This window comes from Phoca vitulina, unplaced genomic scaffold (assembly GCF_004348235.1).
Source record: "Phoca vitulina isolate PV1807 unplaced genomic scaffold, GSC_HSeal_1.0 scaffold18, whole genome shotgun sequence".
In the NCBI taxonomy this organism is placed as follows: Eukaryota; Metazoa; Chordata; class Mammalia; order Carnivora; family Phocidae; genus Phoca; species Phoca vitulina.
Window position 1 is genome coordinate 1,061,065 of NW_022589721.1, and position 14,733 is coordinate 1,075,797.

At 38.9% G+C, this 14,733-nt stretch overlaps 1 protein-coding gene across 1 annotated transcript in view; it reads right to left on the reverse strand.

The window, feature by feature from the left end:
- The window catches only part of UBR5 (ubiquitin protein ligase E3 component n-recognin 5), a 137,372-nt gene that overhangs the window by 86,009 nt on the left and 36,630 nt on the right, over positions 1–14,733 (reverse strand). Inside the window, exons 2-5 of the mRNA XM_032415892.1 lie at positions 8,939–8,983; positions 8,476–8,557; positions 7,945–8,021; positions 6,862–6,981 (exon numbers count right to left, since the gene is read on the reverse strand). Coding sequence (XP_032271783.1) covers positions 6,862–6,981; positions 7,945–8,021; positions 8,476–8,557; positions 8,939–8,983 — 324 coding nt within the window. The remainder of the gene's footprint in view (positions 1–6,861; positions 6,982–7,944; positions 8,022–8,475; positions 8,558–8,938; positions 8,984–14,733) is intronic.

Consider the following 14,733-nt stretch of genomic DNA (forward strand, 5'->3'; position numbering starts at 1 on the left):
AGGGGGGAGGGTCAGAGGGAGAAGCAGACTCCCCGCCGAGCAGGGAGCCCGATGTGGGACTCGATCCAGGGACTCCAGGATCATGACCTGAGCCGAAGGCAGTCGCTTAACCAACTGAGCCACCCAGGCGCCCCTGAAACTGTTTTAAGATAAAAAGTTTCTTGGGTGCCTGGGTGGCTCAGTCGTTAAGCGTCTGCCTTCATCTCAGGTCGTGATCCCAGGGTCCTGGGATCGAGCCCTGCATCGGGCTCCCTGCTCCACGGGAAGCCTGCTTCTCCCTCTCCCAGTACCCCTGCTTGTGTTCCCTCTCTCATTGTGTCTCTCTCTGTCAAATAAATAAATAAAATCTTTATTAAAAACATAAATAAAATAAAAAGTTTCTTTTTTTTTTTTTTTAAGATTTTATTTATTTATTTAATTGACACAGAGAGAGAGAGAGACAGCGAGAGAGGGAACACAAGCAGGGGGAGTGCGAGAGGGAGAAGCAGGCTTCCCACTGAGCAGGGAGCCCCCCAATGTGGGGCTCGATCCCAGGACCCTGGGATCATGACCTCAGCCGAAGGCAGTCGCTTAACCAACTGAGCCACCCAGGTGCCCCTAAAATAAAAAGTTTCTTTAAAAGAGCATATACACACAGACATGCACACACTATATGTATATATGATTGGTATGTGGCCCGGTGTATATATTAATTCCTAGTTCCAACATATAAGTCAAGATATTCACATAAAGATCCAGAATTACAGCTTCTTGGGGACAAAAAAGGGGGTGGGGTGAGGGGCACCTGGCTGGTTCAGTCAGTAGAGCATGTGACTCTTGATCTCAGGGTCGTGAGTTTAAGCCCCACATCGGGCATAGAGCTCACTTAAAAAAATAAAAAAAGTGAAGTTGAGGCATGGAAGTTTGCATTTGGCAACAATAGCTCTGTATTCTCCTATGGTAATAATCAGCTCATCAGCTGCCTCCTTTAAAAAGGGGCATCTACTTAGTTTGTCACAGCCCTACTACCTACCACCTTACCCACCTAGCCAGGTTCAACAGTTTACAATTACAGTGACCTGCTTGGCTTTTACATTCCAAATCCAGTGCTAATTATTAGCTCAGATGAGACTCCAAAGGAAATATGGTAGCTCAAATTAATGAAAAGCAGCTTACACCTATCATCTATTATATCCAGTGACAACAAACAGAATAAAGAGACTTTAGATATTATCTCCATTTTAAACTTACTATTGAGCACAATTAACTCTCTTCCCCAAGTAAATTCGGTGGTTTTACCCTTAACCTGGTCTGAAATGAGTTTAACAAAAATACCTAGGAGATTTTTGAAGTATCTCCCAGGATAAATATGAGTAATTATGAAAGGGAGGAAACAGGAGCAACTAGAAACCTTTAGCACAAACACCTGCTGAACAGTGAAAAGGCCAAAGGGAAAAATATTAAAAGTCCCATAAATTTTGTCTGCTATGCATTCCTAAGAATAAGTCAAAATGATCAATTTTCAATTATCTATGGTGATGGGAAAGAAAAACCAATTATTCCAAAATCTTTCAAATGCAGCTCTCAAATACAGAGACCATCTGCTCCCTGATTCACAACCCAAAGGGAGCAAGTCTGGAGTCTGAAGAAAGGGGGTAGGGGACCACAGTCTATGGTTATGGGCTTTTTCATATTTGACTGCATTTGGTAAATTTGCGGATAAGAATCCCCTCTGGGGTCTCAAGATCTACTTGTTCTAGATTCTCTATTACATGCTATAAATTGCAAACTTCTTTAAAGTTCCTTGTAATCAACACAGAAAGGGGAATAAACACCCACTATGCAACTCATGGGGGGAAAAATGTATCATGAGAAAAATATTTTTGACTCTATAAAATTGCTTAATTTACAAAATAACTTGATCACAATTTCACCATCAACAAACAGAATTTTCATTGAGGCCAAGACAAACGATCAGTTCTGAAGTGCTTACACTTTGTGGACATCTGCAAGACCAAATAAAGGTAAACAAAAGACTGGCAATGACTTAAGTCAGTGGACACTGTGACATTTGTGACATTTCTCAATACTGCAACTCATGAATCAAATGCCAAAGAAAGCTCAACGCTGAGTTACTTCTGGGGCGTGTGTGTGGATAAGAGAGTGAGGGATAGAAAGGCAGTGTGGGCAAGGATGTGTAAGGGGACTCAAAAATCGCTTCTCTCTGCATTTTAAAGCCTTAAGATTAGCCCTAATCTTCTTTGGAGTAGATCTACAGAGGTTTTAGTCAAGATCAAATGTACTACGGTTTATTATTGTTATTTGTTACGTATTTTATGAGCAAAATCACAAAATTCCAGCTCTATTTGTCATTCTATTATAACTGGTTATATCCAAGTTTTATTTATAAAGAGAACATTAAATCTAAGACAATTTGAGCAACATAATAAATTGTGACGAATTATAAACTATAGAATAAAATATCCATGAGACCATAATGATAAAAATAACTGAAGAGAAACAGAATAAACAAGAAATAAATGTGCAAGGAGGAAAAATTCTTCCTTATGCTTGAATTCTAATTAGTAAAAGTGTAAAAGGAATGACAGAAATTTTAAAAAAATAACTATTTGGCCAACACCACAGAAATACTTAAGGCAAAAAATCATCAATGGATGCTAAAATCAAGCATAAAAATATAATATTTACATGGTCAAAGAATCTCCCCACAGAATAATGTTAATTACAAAGGGGGAAACAGTAACTTTATAGTTGCCAAACCTGGCAAACACCACCTTACCTAACTAATCAGGGGTAATCTCATCGCTAGATGAGACGTATCCACACCATGTGCCTCCTGATATGATGCACTGAGAAGAAAACATCACCACCTCTGCAGTGTTCTCGACAAAAATGCACCACCTGCAATCCTAATCAAAAGTCTAGCAAATTATTTTGTGGGTACCAATAAACTGATTCTAAAGTTTATATGGAGTGGCGCCTGGGTGGCTCAGTCAGTTAAAAGCGCCTGCCTTCGGCTCAGGTCATGATCCCAGGGTCCCGGGCTCGAGCCCCACATCGGGCTCCCTGCTCAGCAGGAAGCCTGCTTCTCCCTCACCCTCTGCCTGCAGCTCCCCCTGCTTGTGCTTGCGCACACTCTCCCGGAGGGAGGGAGGGAGGGAGGGAGGGAAGGAAGGAAGGAAGGAAGGAAGGAAGGAAGGACGGACGGACGGAAGGAAGGAAAGACAGTCATTCAAACAATGGGCCGAAGACCTTTACCGACACCTCACCAGAGAAGATATACAGATAGCAAGTAGCATATAGAAAGACGTTCCACATCGTATATCACTACGGAAATGCAACCTAAAGCAATGAGATACCATTACACGCCTATTAGAACAGCCAAAATCCAGAACACTGACAACACCAATTTTGCTGGTGAGCCTGTGAACAGTAAGAACTCTCACTCACTGCTGGTGGGAAAAGAAAATGGTACAGCCACTTTGGAAAACAGTAGCCAGGTTCTTAGAAAACTAAACATACTCCTAACATGTTCCAGCAATTGTGCTCCTTGGTATTGGAGTTGAAAACTTACATCCACAAAAAAACCTGAACACAATGTTTATGAACAGTTTTAATCACAATTGCCAAAACTTGGAAGCAGCCAAGATGTCATCCAGTGGGTGAGTGCAGAAATAACCTGTAGTACATCCAGACATATGATTCCAACTATACAAAATTCTGGAAAAGACAAAACTATGGAGACAGTAACAACATCAGTCATTGCCAGGGATCAGAGGGGAGAGAGGGATAAATAGGCAGAGTGCAGATGATTTTTAAGGAAATTCAACTACTCTGATACTATAATGGAGGATACATGTCATTATACATTTATATACAGAATGTACAACAGCTAGGGTAAAACATAATGGGAACCATGGACTCTGGGTGATAATGATGTGTCAATGTAGTTTCATCAATTTTAACAAATGGACTGCTCAGGTAGGAGATGTTGATAGTATGAGACTATACATGTGTAGAGACAGGGAGTATACAGGAAATCTCTATCTTTCTCCCATTTTTGCTGTGAACCTGAAAACCACTCTAAAAAAGATGACTTAAAAAAAAAAAAAGCATCACCTGGGTTTAATCATGAGGAAATAGACAAATTCAAACATTCTACAAAATAATCAGACATTTTTCAAACTCATCAGGGTCCAGAAAGTAAGGAGATTGAGAAACTGCCCCAGGCTAGAGGAACCCACAGAAGCATGACAACTAAATGCAATTTGGGATCCTGGATTGACTCCTGGACCAGAGAAAAGGGTGTTAGTGGGACAATTAGTGGAATTTGAGTAAACTCTGTAGATTAAGCACTGTTCACTGTTAATTTCCTGGTTTTGATCAATGTACTATGGTTATGTAAAATGTTAACATTTGGGGAAACCAGGTGAAAGTTTTTACAACTTTTTAAAAGGCAAATTACTTCAGTGATGTACTTGAAGAACAACAAAAGGAAGTCAGATTATTTCAAAATAAAAATTTTAATTTAAAAATACAGAGTACAAATTAGTTAACAAATGCCACCACATAAATGGATAAACTAAAACAGGGATCAGCAAACTTTTCTGTAAAGAGCAGACAAGTAAATAGTTTATTTAGGCTTTGTGAGCTAAAGTCTTTGTCAAGACTACTCATCTCTCCCATTTTAGCACAAAGCAGCCACAGACAGTAACTAAGTAGCAAGCATGCCTGTGTTTCAATAAAAACAAGAGAGAATGGATTTAGCCCACAGGCTGTGGTTTGCTGACCCTGCAATTAAACAAATTTTTAAAGAAGGTATAGTTTGACATGGTGTAACACATAATAGTTATTCTTTCTTAAGTAAATATAATCAAATTTTTTCCAGGTTTATTAAATGAAATGACAATTTCATTTGTTATTACATCATTTTCGGAATTCTTTATCATATACTGTTATGTTAGTTGTGTGCACAGGACCAGTAAAAGGAGATACTTAATATTTTCATGAAGAACAGAGCTATGTTTCCCATTAATAGTTCTAGCACAGAATGAGCTGAAGAATGTACTCCACTAAATGACCTTCCTCTGACCTCAAAATAAACTTAGTTCAGCATAAAAACAAAAAGGCAAAGAAACAATAAGCATTTGGGGCTCTCAATTTTCAAATATAATTTTACCTAGAAATTCAGAGTGTCAAAATATTTTTAAAATGTTTAAAACCTTCCTCCTCCTCTTACTGTATTTTGAAACAATTTAAATTGCTTCTAGTTATATTTCTCTGATCAGCCTTTGAACACATTTGCTGACTTGACTGATTTGGCATTATCTAACCATTCATCAGGTAATTTCAGAAAATCTAGGTATTCAAGATCAAGGTATAAAATGAGTAAAATCATCTGGCTTAGAATTTGTGTATGATTTCATTAATTTGACAGCTTATCAACTTTAGATAAAATGAAAGTTGATTATCTAGTTTAAGAGGTACACATGTTATAAATAATTTAAAAGTAAAAAGAAGGTACAAACTTCCAGGTATAAAATAAGTCATGACAATGTAATGTACAACACTGCATATTTGAAAGATGCTAAAAAAGTAGATCTTCAAAGTCCTCATCACAAGAAAAAATATATATATTGTAACTATGTATGGTAATGAAGGGGCACCTGGGTGGCTCAATCAGTTAAGTGTCTGCCTTTGGCTCAGGTCCTGATCCCAGGGTCCTGGGATCAAGCCCTACCTCAGGCTCTCTGCTCAGCGGGCAGCCTGCTTCTCCCTCTCCCTCTGCCTCTGCCTCTGCCTACCGGTCTGCCTACATGTGCTCCCTGTCAAATAAATAAATAAAATCTTTAAAAAAAAAAAAGAAAAACTATGTATGGTGATGGATGTTAACTAGACTTACCATGATCATTTCACAACACATAAATAGCAAATCATGCTGTACATCTGAAACTAATATAATGTTGTATGTCAACTGTATCTTGATAAAAAAATAAAAATAACTTGGGGCGCCTGGGTGGTTGAGTCGGTTGAGCTTCGGACTCGTGGTTTTGGCTCAGGTCATGATCTCAGAGTCCTAGGATCGGGCCCCACATGGGACTCCCTGCTCAGTGAAGGGAGTCTGCTTGTCTCCCCCTTTCTCTGCCCCTCCCGCCCCACCCCACCCACCACTTGCACTCTCTCTAGAAATAAATAAATCTTTAAAAATAACTTAGGGCGCCTGGGTGGCTCAGTCGTTAAGCGTCTGCCTTCGGCTCAGGTCGTGATCCCGGGGTCCTGGGATCGAGCCCCACATGGGGCTCCCTGTTTGGCGGGAAGCCTGCTTCTCCCTCTCCCATTCCCCCTGCTTATGTTCCTTCTATCGTTCTTGCTGTCTCTCTTTCAAATATATAAATAAATAAAATACTAAAAAATAAAATAAAATAAAAATAACTTAATTAAAGGCTGTCAAGTTTAGTTACATGATTTTCAAACCTCACTAAATTAATTCAGAAAGAACTACCAAATTTGGAACCTAGAAAGAAATAAATGTTGGATTTTTTTACCCAAGAATTAGCATAAATAAGACCAAAGTCAACACCACTGAAAAACTGAAGTAACGTAAGCGACCTGGTAAGTGATATATTAAACACATCTCAACATTAGATACTTTTAAAAGGTCAAGAGCCTGGGTTAATTGTAATTAGCCTGCATGGGTTATTTTTATCACGGTGCCTCGCCATGAGCAACCAGAGCGCCTGCCCAGAGTTCAGGAGTTTCCTCCCTGCTCCGCTGGGTAACACAGAAGGCGATTTCTCAGAGTGAGAGCCCGCACAGAGCGCGGGCCCGGACCAGCGGAGGCCATCACCTGGCCACACTTACCCCAGGGTGTTGCCTGCCAGCCTGCCCAGAGTCTCAGAACCTGAGAGAAACCATGGGGAGTCACTTGTCCTCCCAGGCCTTGATGTCCTCCCTGCCCCCGAGCTGCTGTTCAACTTTGACCTGGGAAAAAAACAGGAGGTGCAACAGTCACAGAACAGTCCCAAACTCGCTAGGCACAAGCCTGGGACTCCTGGCCTCACTACTCTGGGAGTGACCGTGGTGAAACACCAGCCTCGCTCTTCTCCGACTGCCCCTCCTGGAATGTGTCCTTCCCGTCACCGAGCAAGCCGCACAACCTACGGCCTCCCAGCAATCCAGCACTCCCTCCTGGTTCAAAGTGTCTGCATGGTTTAACTGCAAATGAATTATTCTTTAGACTTTTTAAAGTAATCATGCTTTCCTTAGAGGCAGGCAACTGAAATTCATCATACATTATCTAGCAGTGCTTTTTATATGTCATCATTTATAAAGACCACAATTTTAAAGACCCTTGTCAATTTCAAACTGAGTTACTTGATTTGGAAATATTAAAAAGGAAAAAACATGAGGGGCCTGGCTGGCTCAGTCGGTACACCATGAGACTCAAACTAGGGGATCATGAGTTTGAGATCCACATCGGGTATAGATATTACTTGAAAAAGGGCAGGGAAGGGGGCCTGGCTGGCTCAGTTGGTAGAGCATGTGACTCTTGATCTCAGGGTTGGGAGTTCAAGCCCCACACTGGGTATAGAGATTACTTAAAAATAAAATCTTGGGGGGAAAAAAAAGATCTAAAAAGTCATTTCAATCAAAGAACAGATCTGACTTGGGACCTACCACATACATAAATCATTCCTCTGATAACCAATTTCTGTGAAGTGACCAACTTCTCTGCTATTTTCAATATTAATATTTTAGCCATAAATCACTGCTTGCAGAAAAATTAAAATCAAACTACAAGATAACCATTTCACTATTTTAAGTGCCTCATTTTCTACAATGCTTTTTTTAAACTTGAAGGCTATCAAAATCAAAACACAGGTTTAATACAATACCTTCGAAGAGCTAAATACTTATTAAATAGAAACGGCATTAATGTCTTACCCATCGTTGTTATCAGGTTTGCCCAATTCCAATCTGTCTGGCTGTACTGAGAAACCAATCCTGCAAACTCTACCATCCTAAAAGCCAAGAAAATAGAAGAAATCGCCAAAGTAAAAATGTGTATTAAAATATGAATTTATTCAATAAACAGATTATGTCCCCATCACTGTCAATTCAGAAGACAACAAATAAGTTCCTTTTCAGAAGGCACTCACGCCTGACGTGGGGAAGTATGTTTTACATTACATTATCAGGATAGCAGTAAAAATAATTTAAAGTATCTCTAACAGAATTCAGAGTAAGGAAATGACTGGGTATCAGGAACTTCTCCATTACTATGGTTTCAAGCTGTACTAAATCACTTAAGCTTTCTCTGAGCCAGAGAATGGACAAAATAAGGAAATGGAACTGGGTGATCTCTTGCAAAAAACTTCTATTTTGCCTGGTTAAAAAGGAAGATACATGATAATGCACGATTCTATTTTAATTTAAGTTCCTTTTCATTTCTATATCTTACAGTGAACAATTTACCTCAAGAAGAAAGGCAGCATGATTTGGTCCTACCACACACTGTTTGATAGTAGCCTGTTCCAATACATTCAAAGGGGGGTGGCTAAGGAATAAAAAAAGTCAAATAAAATTATTTTTTAAATGGCAAATACATTCTAGGGTTGGTATGTTTGTTTTTTATCTGATTAACCAAAGGAAAAAATAGCTGGAAAAACCTGTTTTTAAAAATTAATATTTACATATTATAATAAGCAGTAATTGAAAAATAATAATTATGATATCCTTTACAGTTATTACACGTCCTTGGTATGCCAGATTTTTCAAAAATCAGTATGAACAGAACCTATTATTCAAATGAATCCAAGTCATAAATAGTTGACAGATTAAAATATTTCTGGTTGCTTCTGCCTAAATAGGACTTATTTTTCCTAATAAAGAAAAAAATGCTCTTTTCAGAAAATTTAAAATATCTTAAAACTCTTACCTGTTTAAATTGTATTTGTTCAGTTTTTCTGAAACTTCCCGTAACCTTTAAAAACAAAATGAAATATGAATAAACCACATGTACAAAATCTTTTTGAATAGTTCTGATAGGTACTTGTATCATTATTTGGTGATTTCTAACAGTAGTATACAAAAAATCTGCTAAGGCAAGAATGTTTTTTATATTATCTTTGATTTTTTGTCCCAAAAAAGATCCCTGGTCAACTCTACAATTCCCTTCCCTCACCACCCCATTAGCGACTTTGATAATAATATCAATCCCATTTTACAGATAAGGAAACTGAGGCTTCTAGTATTTGTAATACACAAAGTGGCAACAGAGCTGGTACCTGAACCAACACCAATGGAAGCCATTTTTTTTTTTTTTTAAACACTGTGCTATATATGCCAAGAGATTCTTAAATGTAATGTACATGTATATCATAAAATGAAGATATTAGGGTAGCATAAATCTACTAAGAATTTAACAAAATGGGGCAGAAAAAGCCTGAAAGCTTAATTGACTTAAGACACAGTCTCAGTTCCTGAAGGGCCTTCTGACACAAAACTACACAAATGAAGACCTCTATGTCCGTATCTACAAAACAAGGATAACACCTCCCCCCAATTCTAAAAGAGTATCAAATATGCTTCAAAAAATCTCAAGGGGCTGCATAACTAAAAGATATTAACTCATATTATCTATTACGATTTTGCTGCTTATCTCAAGAAAACGGTCTTGAATTAATATAAAATATTGTAATACTCATTTAAACTAGACCCTTCGGTCAACATAAGGAACTCACTTTATAATGTAAAGATGTAATCAAACGCAGAGATTGTAAGAGTTTGAGTCTATCAAGTTACCAAAACAACTGCCTAATCTTTCAAAATTTTTTCATAGATGATTCTCTTAAAAATAAACAGAATTTTAGAAAGCAATAGAAAAAAATTAAAACATTCAATCAACAGGAAATTCCATGGGGGCGCCTGGGTGGCTCAGTCAGTTAAGCATCTGTCTTCAGCTCAGGTCATGGTCCCAGAGTGCTGGGATCGAGCCCCACATCAGGCTCCCTGCTCAGCGGGGAGCCTGCTTCTCCCTCTCCTCTGCCTGCAGCTCCCCCTGCTTGTGTGCGTGCATGCTCTCTGCCAAATAAATAAAATCTTTAAAAAAAACATTTTCTTAAACAGGAAATTCCATGAATTTTACTTTCTAAAAAGTGACAAAAATAGGGGTGCCTGGGTGGCTCAGTCGTTAAGCGTCTGCCTTCGGCTCAGGTCAGGATCCCAGGGTTCTGGGATCAAGCCCGCATCGGGCTCCCTGCTCAGCGGGGAGTCTACTTCTCCCTCTCCCATTCCCGCTGCTTGTGTTCCCTCTCTCGCTGTGTCTCTCTCTGTCAAATAAGTAAATAAAATCTTAAAAAAAAAGTGACAAAAATACATAAAATCAAATTTCAATCATTTGTACTAACAGATGAAAGTGATATACATACTCCGAAAATAAATCACAGCTTAAAGCCAGTTTAGGATTCAAAGCTGCCATAAATCATTTATTATATAAATGGGCAAATGACCTAATTATTTCAGTAAGAGATTCTAGCAGGACCCAACTGTCTCTCAACTTTATTTTATCCTATAAATTCTATTCTTTGTTTAATGCTGAGGAACATCTTTCAAACACTAACATATATACAGGTTTTTTTGCCAATTCTGAATCTTACTCCTAAGCAATAACTTTCAAATGATGCCATACTTAATTTCTCTCCCACTCACTGGTGACTTTATTCTCACTCCCAAAGAAGAGCACCTGACCCACCATGTGTGGGATTCATGAGCTCTGAGAGAAGGCCAACTAGAAAATGGGGATAAACTAAACTGGGAGGCTCCAAACAATGGCCTTCAGAATCCTGGAGCAGACGCAGGAGTAGAGCTGGAGGGAAAAGGCTAAGAAAGGTTTACTTCCCCAAAACCACAGTAGTACTCCGAGAAGGTACATTTTTCCTGCAGACAACTAAACCCATTCATTCCCATTCCTTTCTCTTCGCCCAACAAGGTCTTGAGAGCTTTCACAAAGTATAAAGTTACAGGGAGGAAAGGGAGCTGGGGGCAGATAAAATTTGTCAAAGCCTTTTCAAAACCGGGCAATTGATTAAATATTAAATGCTGCTCTCATGTTTTCAAATACCATTCCACGTACACAATATTTGTAACACCAAAATAAGCTTTGAAAACATAAAAATGCTGAAGTATGAAGTCAAGAACTCGACAGCAAATTTCAGGCCACTAGGGGACAGAGTCACTGCCCTCAATTCAATTTTCTAATCTCAAAAATCATGGTGGACTCCTAACCACATCTGAAATGTACACCCATTTGTACTGGAAACAATGCCCACTGGGTAAAAAGAAATCTGGAGCTTACTCCCAGCTCATCTACTACTAACTGGGCTCATTTGAGCCCATTAAGTCTCAGGTTCTCATCTATATAAGGGAAGACTAATAGTCATCTCTGGTTCTTTTTAGTCCTGGAATTCTTTTTTTTTTTCAATGAGAGACAGAGAGCATGAGAGGGAGGAGGGTCAGAGGGAGAAGCAGACTCCCCGCCGAGCAGGGAGCCCGATGTGGGACTCGATCCCGGGACTCCAGGATCATGACCTGAGCCGAAGGCAGTCGCCCAACCAACTGAGCCACCCAGGCACCCTAGTCCTGGAATTCTTATGAATGTTTGAAAAGCAAATATTATCAGTGGGGATACATATATAATGTTTATATGGGACTAGCACTTACTGTCATATTCCATTTCATCTAACCCATCTGAAACTTTCACATACAAACTGATTTTACACGGACATTTAGGATGTTTCCCCAAATACCAGATTTTTTAAATTTCTTAAATTCAGTCCCCAAAATTTACACAAAATATATCATGCTTGCAAATCTCAAAACAGTTATCAGGACTAAATTGGCACCCTAAGCATAAATCCCAGACCATAGCGACAAAAAACCTACAAACAAACAAAAAACTATAAAAATAAAAGAGTACTGAGTTCCTCCTTTTACATTATAGAGTCCTCAGCAGACACGGAAATCACAGAATTCAATTCAATTACTAAGTAACTGAATGTCTCTACATAATTATTAGGCACTCATCTACTTTAAAGGATCTTTCTCCAAAAGCTCACAATGCTTAAAGTCATTAACTATATTTCCTCTAGGAGCAACATGAACAAGTCTCCCTTGTTTTTTAAAATAAAAGGAAAAGTACCCTAGAACTCACCAAATTCCATTTCAGAATAAATCTTTACATGTGGCTGTGAGATGGAAAACAATTTGAAGAGTACAGCATAACATTACAAAATAACCTCATAACTCAGCATTTAATCTCATTCAGGGACAGGTAGGCAAGCCTTTGTGAGGTGGCTATAACACACAATGGATAGGTTAACAATAAGCTTCTGACAATCCTTAGTACTCCTACACCAAAGATTTATTCTATATTCCAATTCAATAACCTATTTCATTCCTTTAAATTTATAGGCATTTTACAGATTCAGATGCTGGATTTTCTTTTTCTTAAAGCACCAAGGTAGGGTAACAGCAAACTGATGTTTAAAAAGAGACAAGAAATCAAAGTGTAACCTGCTGGAATCTAACATATTTCACCGCTGCCCTGAAAATCCCCTGTAAGTTCAGTCTCCTTTTCCCCAAATTTAACATTATAATTTCAAATATAATTCATCTTCTCACCGATCCTCAACTGGGAATAGCATCAGTGCAGGTCCGTCGGTTTTCGAATTCTGTCTACCTGTCATGTACCACACCTGCATGTTCATACATACATACCCCTAAACTGAATGAAACCTGATGGATTTTTAGCTGTATTTCTAAAACGAAAAAAAATTTAGGTATGTTTAGATCCCGAAAAGGTTTCAATTCTCCAGGACAGAAAGATATTCCTGACACCCCACCTTCTACAAGATGACAGTCTTCATGTATCTGGAAGTGTAGGACCAGGTACACCTGCCCATGTTTCATGTTTGTAGCAATCACCCTAATGGTGGAAAAGTTGACAATCTGCCACAAGTACATTTCTTCCAGTCTCATTCCTACTTATTTCAGGCCCAGCTCAAGTGTTACGTCCTCCATGAATTTGTCCCGATAGCCCTACTTTTCTTCCTGCAGAAGTGGACAGCTTCTCCCTCCTAGAGGACCTTCGTGTCTACTTTGTGTTCATTTGTTTCCATCTGAAATGGCTTCAGAGACAGTAAGAAAACCAAGTCTTTCCCCACTCTTCCACGTCTTTAGATACAGTTCCAACAGTGAAAAATGGAGAATAATACTTGTATACAATCCATTTTAGAGGAAGAAAAGGTTCCTGATCTAATCTCAACAAAATTAACTCCCCAGGTCTTCCACCTCAAACTAAAGTTTAAAACAGGCAAGAAAAGTACAAATATACAGGTTTCTTTTAGGATAGTTGCCCATATTAGCTCTTATAAGCAGACCAGTTACCATAAAGAGAACATTTAGTAACTCACCACTTACCCAATAATATGAGCAACCTGCCTTTAAAGTGACCTCACTCCAACCTCTACCTATCCATCCATGGAATAAAACTTTTACATATCTGTATCATTTTATTTTGGAGCAAAGGGCTTAATAATCCATATAAAGAAACAACAGCCAACAGTAAAGGTTACCTAAAACACTAAATCATACATTAAAAATCTGTGCCCAGATTATTTTCTTGTAGAAAAAGAAATACTGTAAGAATATTTCTGGCATTTCCCCAAAAGAAAACTCTAAATCTTAAAGCCTAAAACTCAAGAAGCAATGAAATTACCTTTTTTTTTTTTTTTTTTTTGGAGCAACTATGTTGCTAGATAGATGGCTGAGATAGGAGTCAAGCTTCCAGTCTTTTCTGCTCTATCACCCTGCACTTTCCTAAGTACAGGCAGTCAGTCCTTAACTTTCACATTGTTCTTTAATACAAGTGTCACACCATACCATCTACACTGCCACCACTGAACTGTCTCTTTGCATGTCATCTGTTCAACATTATCACTGACATCAATAAATTCAAGCTATCATGTGGTGGTCCCACCTGCCGGCCATTGTCACTGGGAGAAGAGGCTTTGCTTTGGGCAAAGCTGCAGAGGGTATTTTTTGAAATGGTCATTTACTTGTGCCAGCATCTAATAGGCACATTCCCAGCCCCAGCAGATAAATGAAAATCTGGTGCTGCCTTATTCAATCCAGTCCGGAGAGCATCCAACCCAAAACCCCTTTTCACACAGTCCTGGAGCAAGCCAACAGCAAACCATCTAAGGCATGTTTACAGGGAATCCTCTTTAGGAGGTCTTGGGTATAAAATGGAAGGGGTCAACTGAGTCTTCTCATGCTACACTGGAGATCTGTTCTTCTATGAAGGGGATAAAACCTTTCTTGCTACCCACCCAACTCTGTGTTATGACTTAAATATTAAGAGCTACCTTGACCCATGGGACTGAGGATGACTGGGAAGAACCTGGAACAATTAGGGCTGTGTTGGCAAGCAAGAAGCACCAACACATTAGGGATAATTCTCTCCATCTTTGTGATTATGAAAGACTCATTGTATGTCTGAAATTTGACTTAGAGACATTCAACTTTCAGATACATTCTTTGAAATCCATTTTGTACTGCCTCTATCTGAATTTAACCCTAATCATGGGTTCCCCAGCTTCAGGATTTCCAGAACAGTAAATGGGAGTGGGGCTGGATGAATAATGAGAGAAGCAAGGTAGCTATTTGGACAAC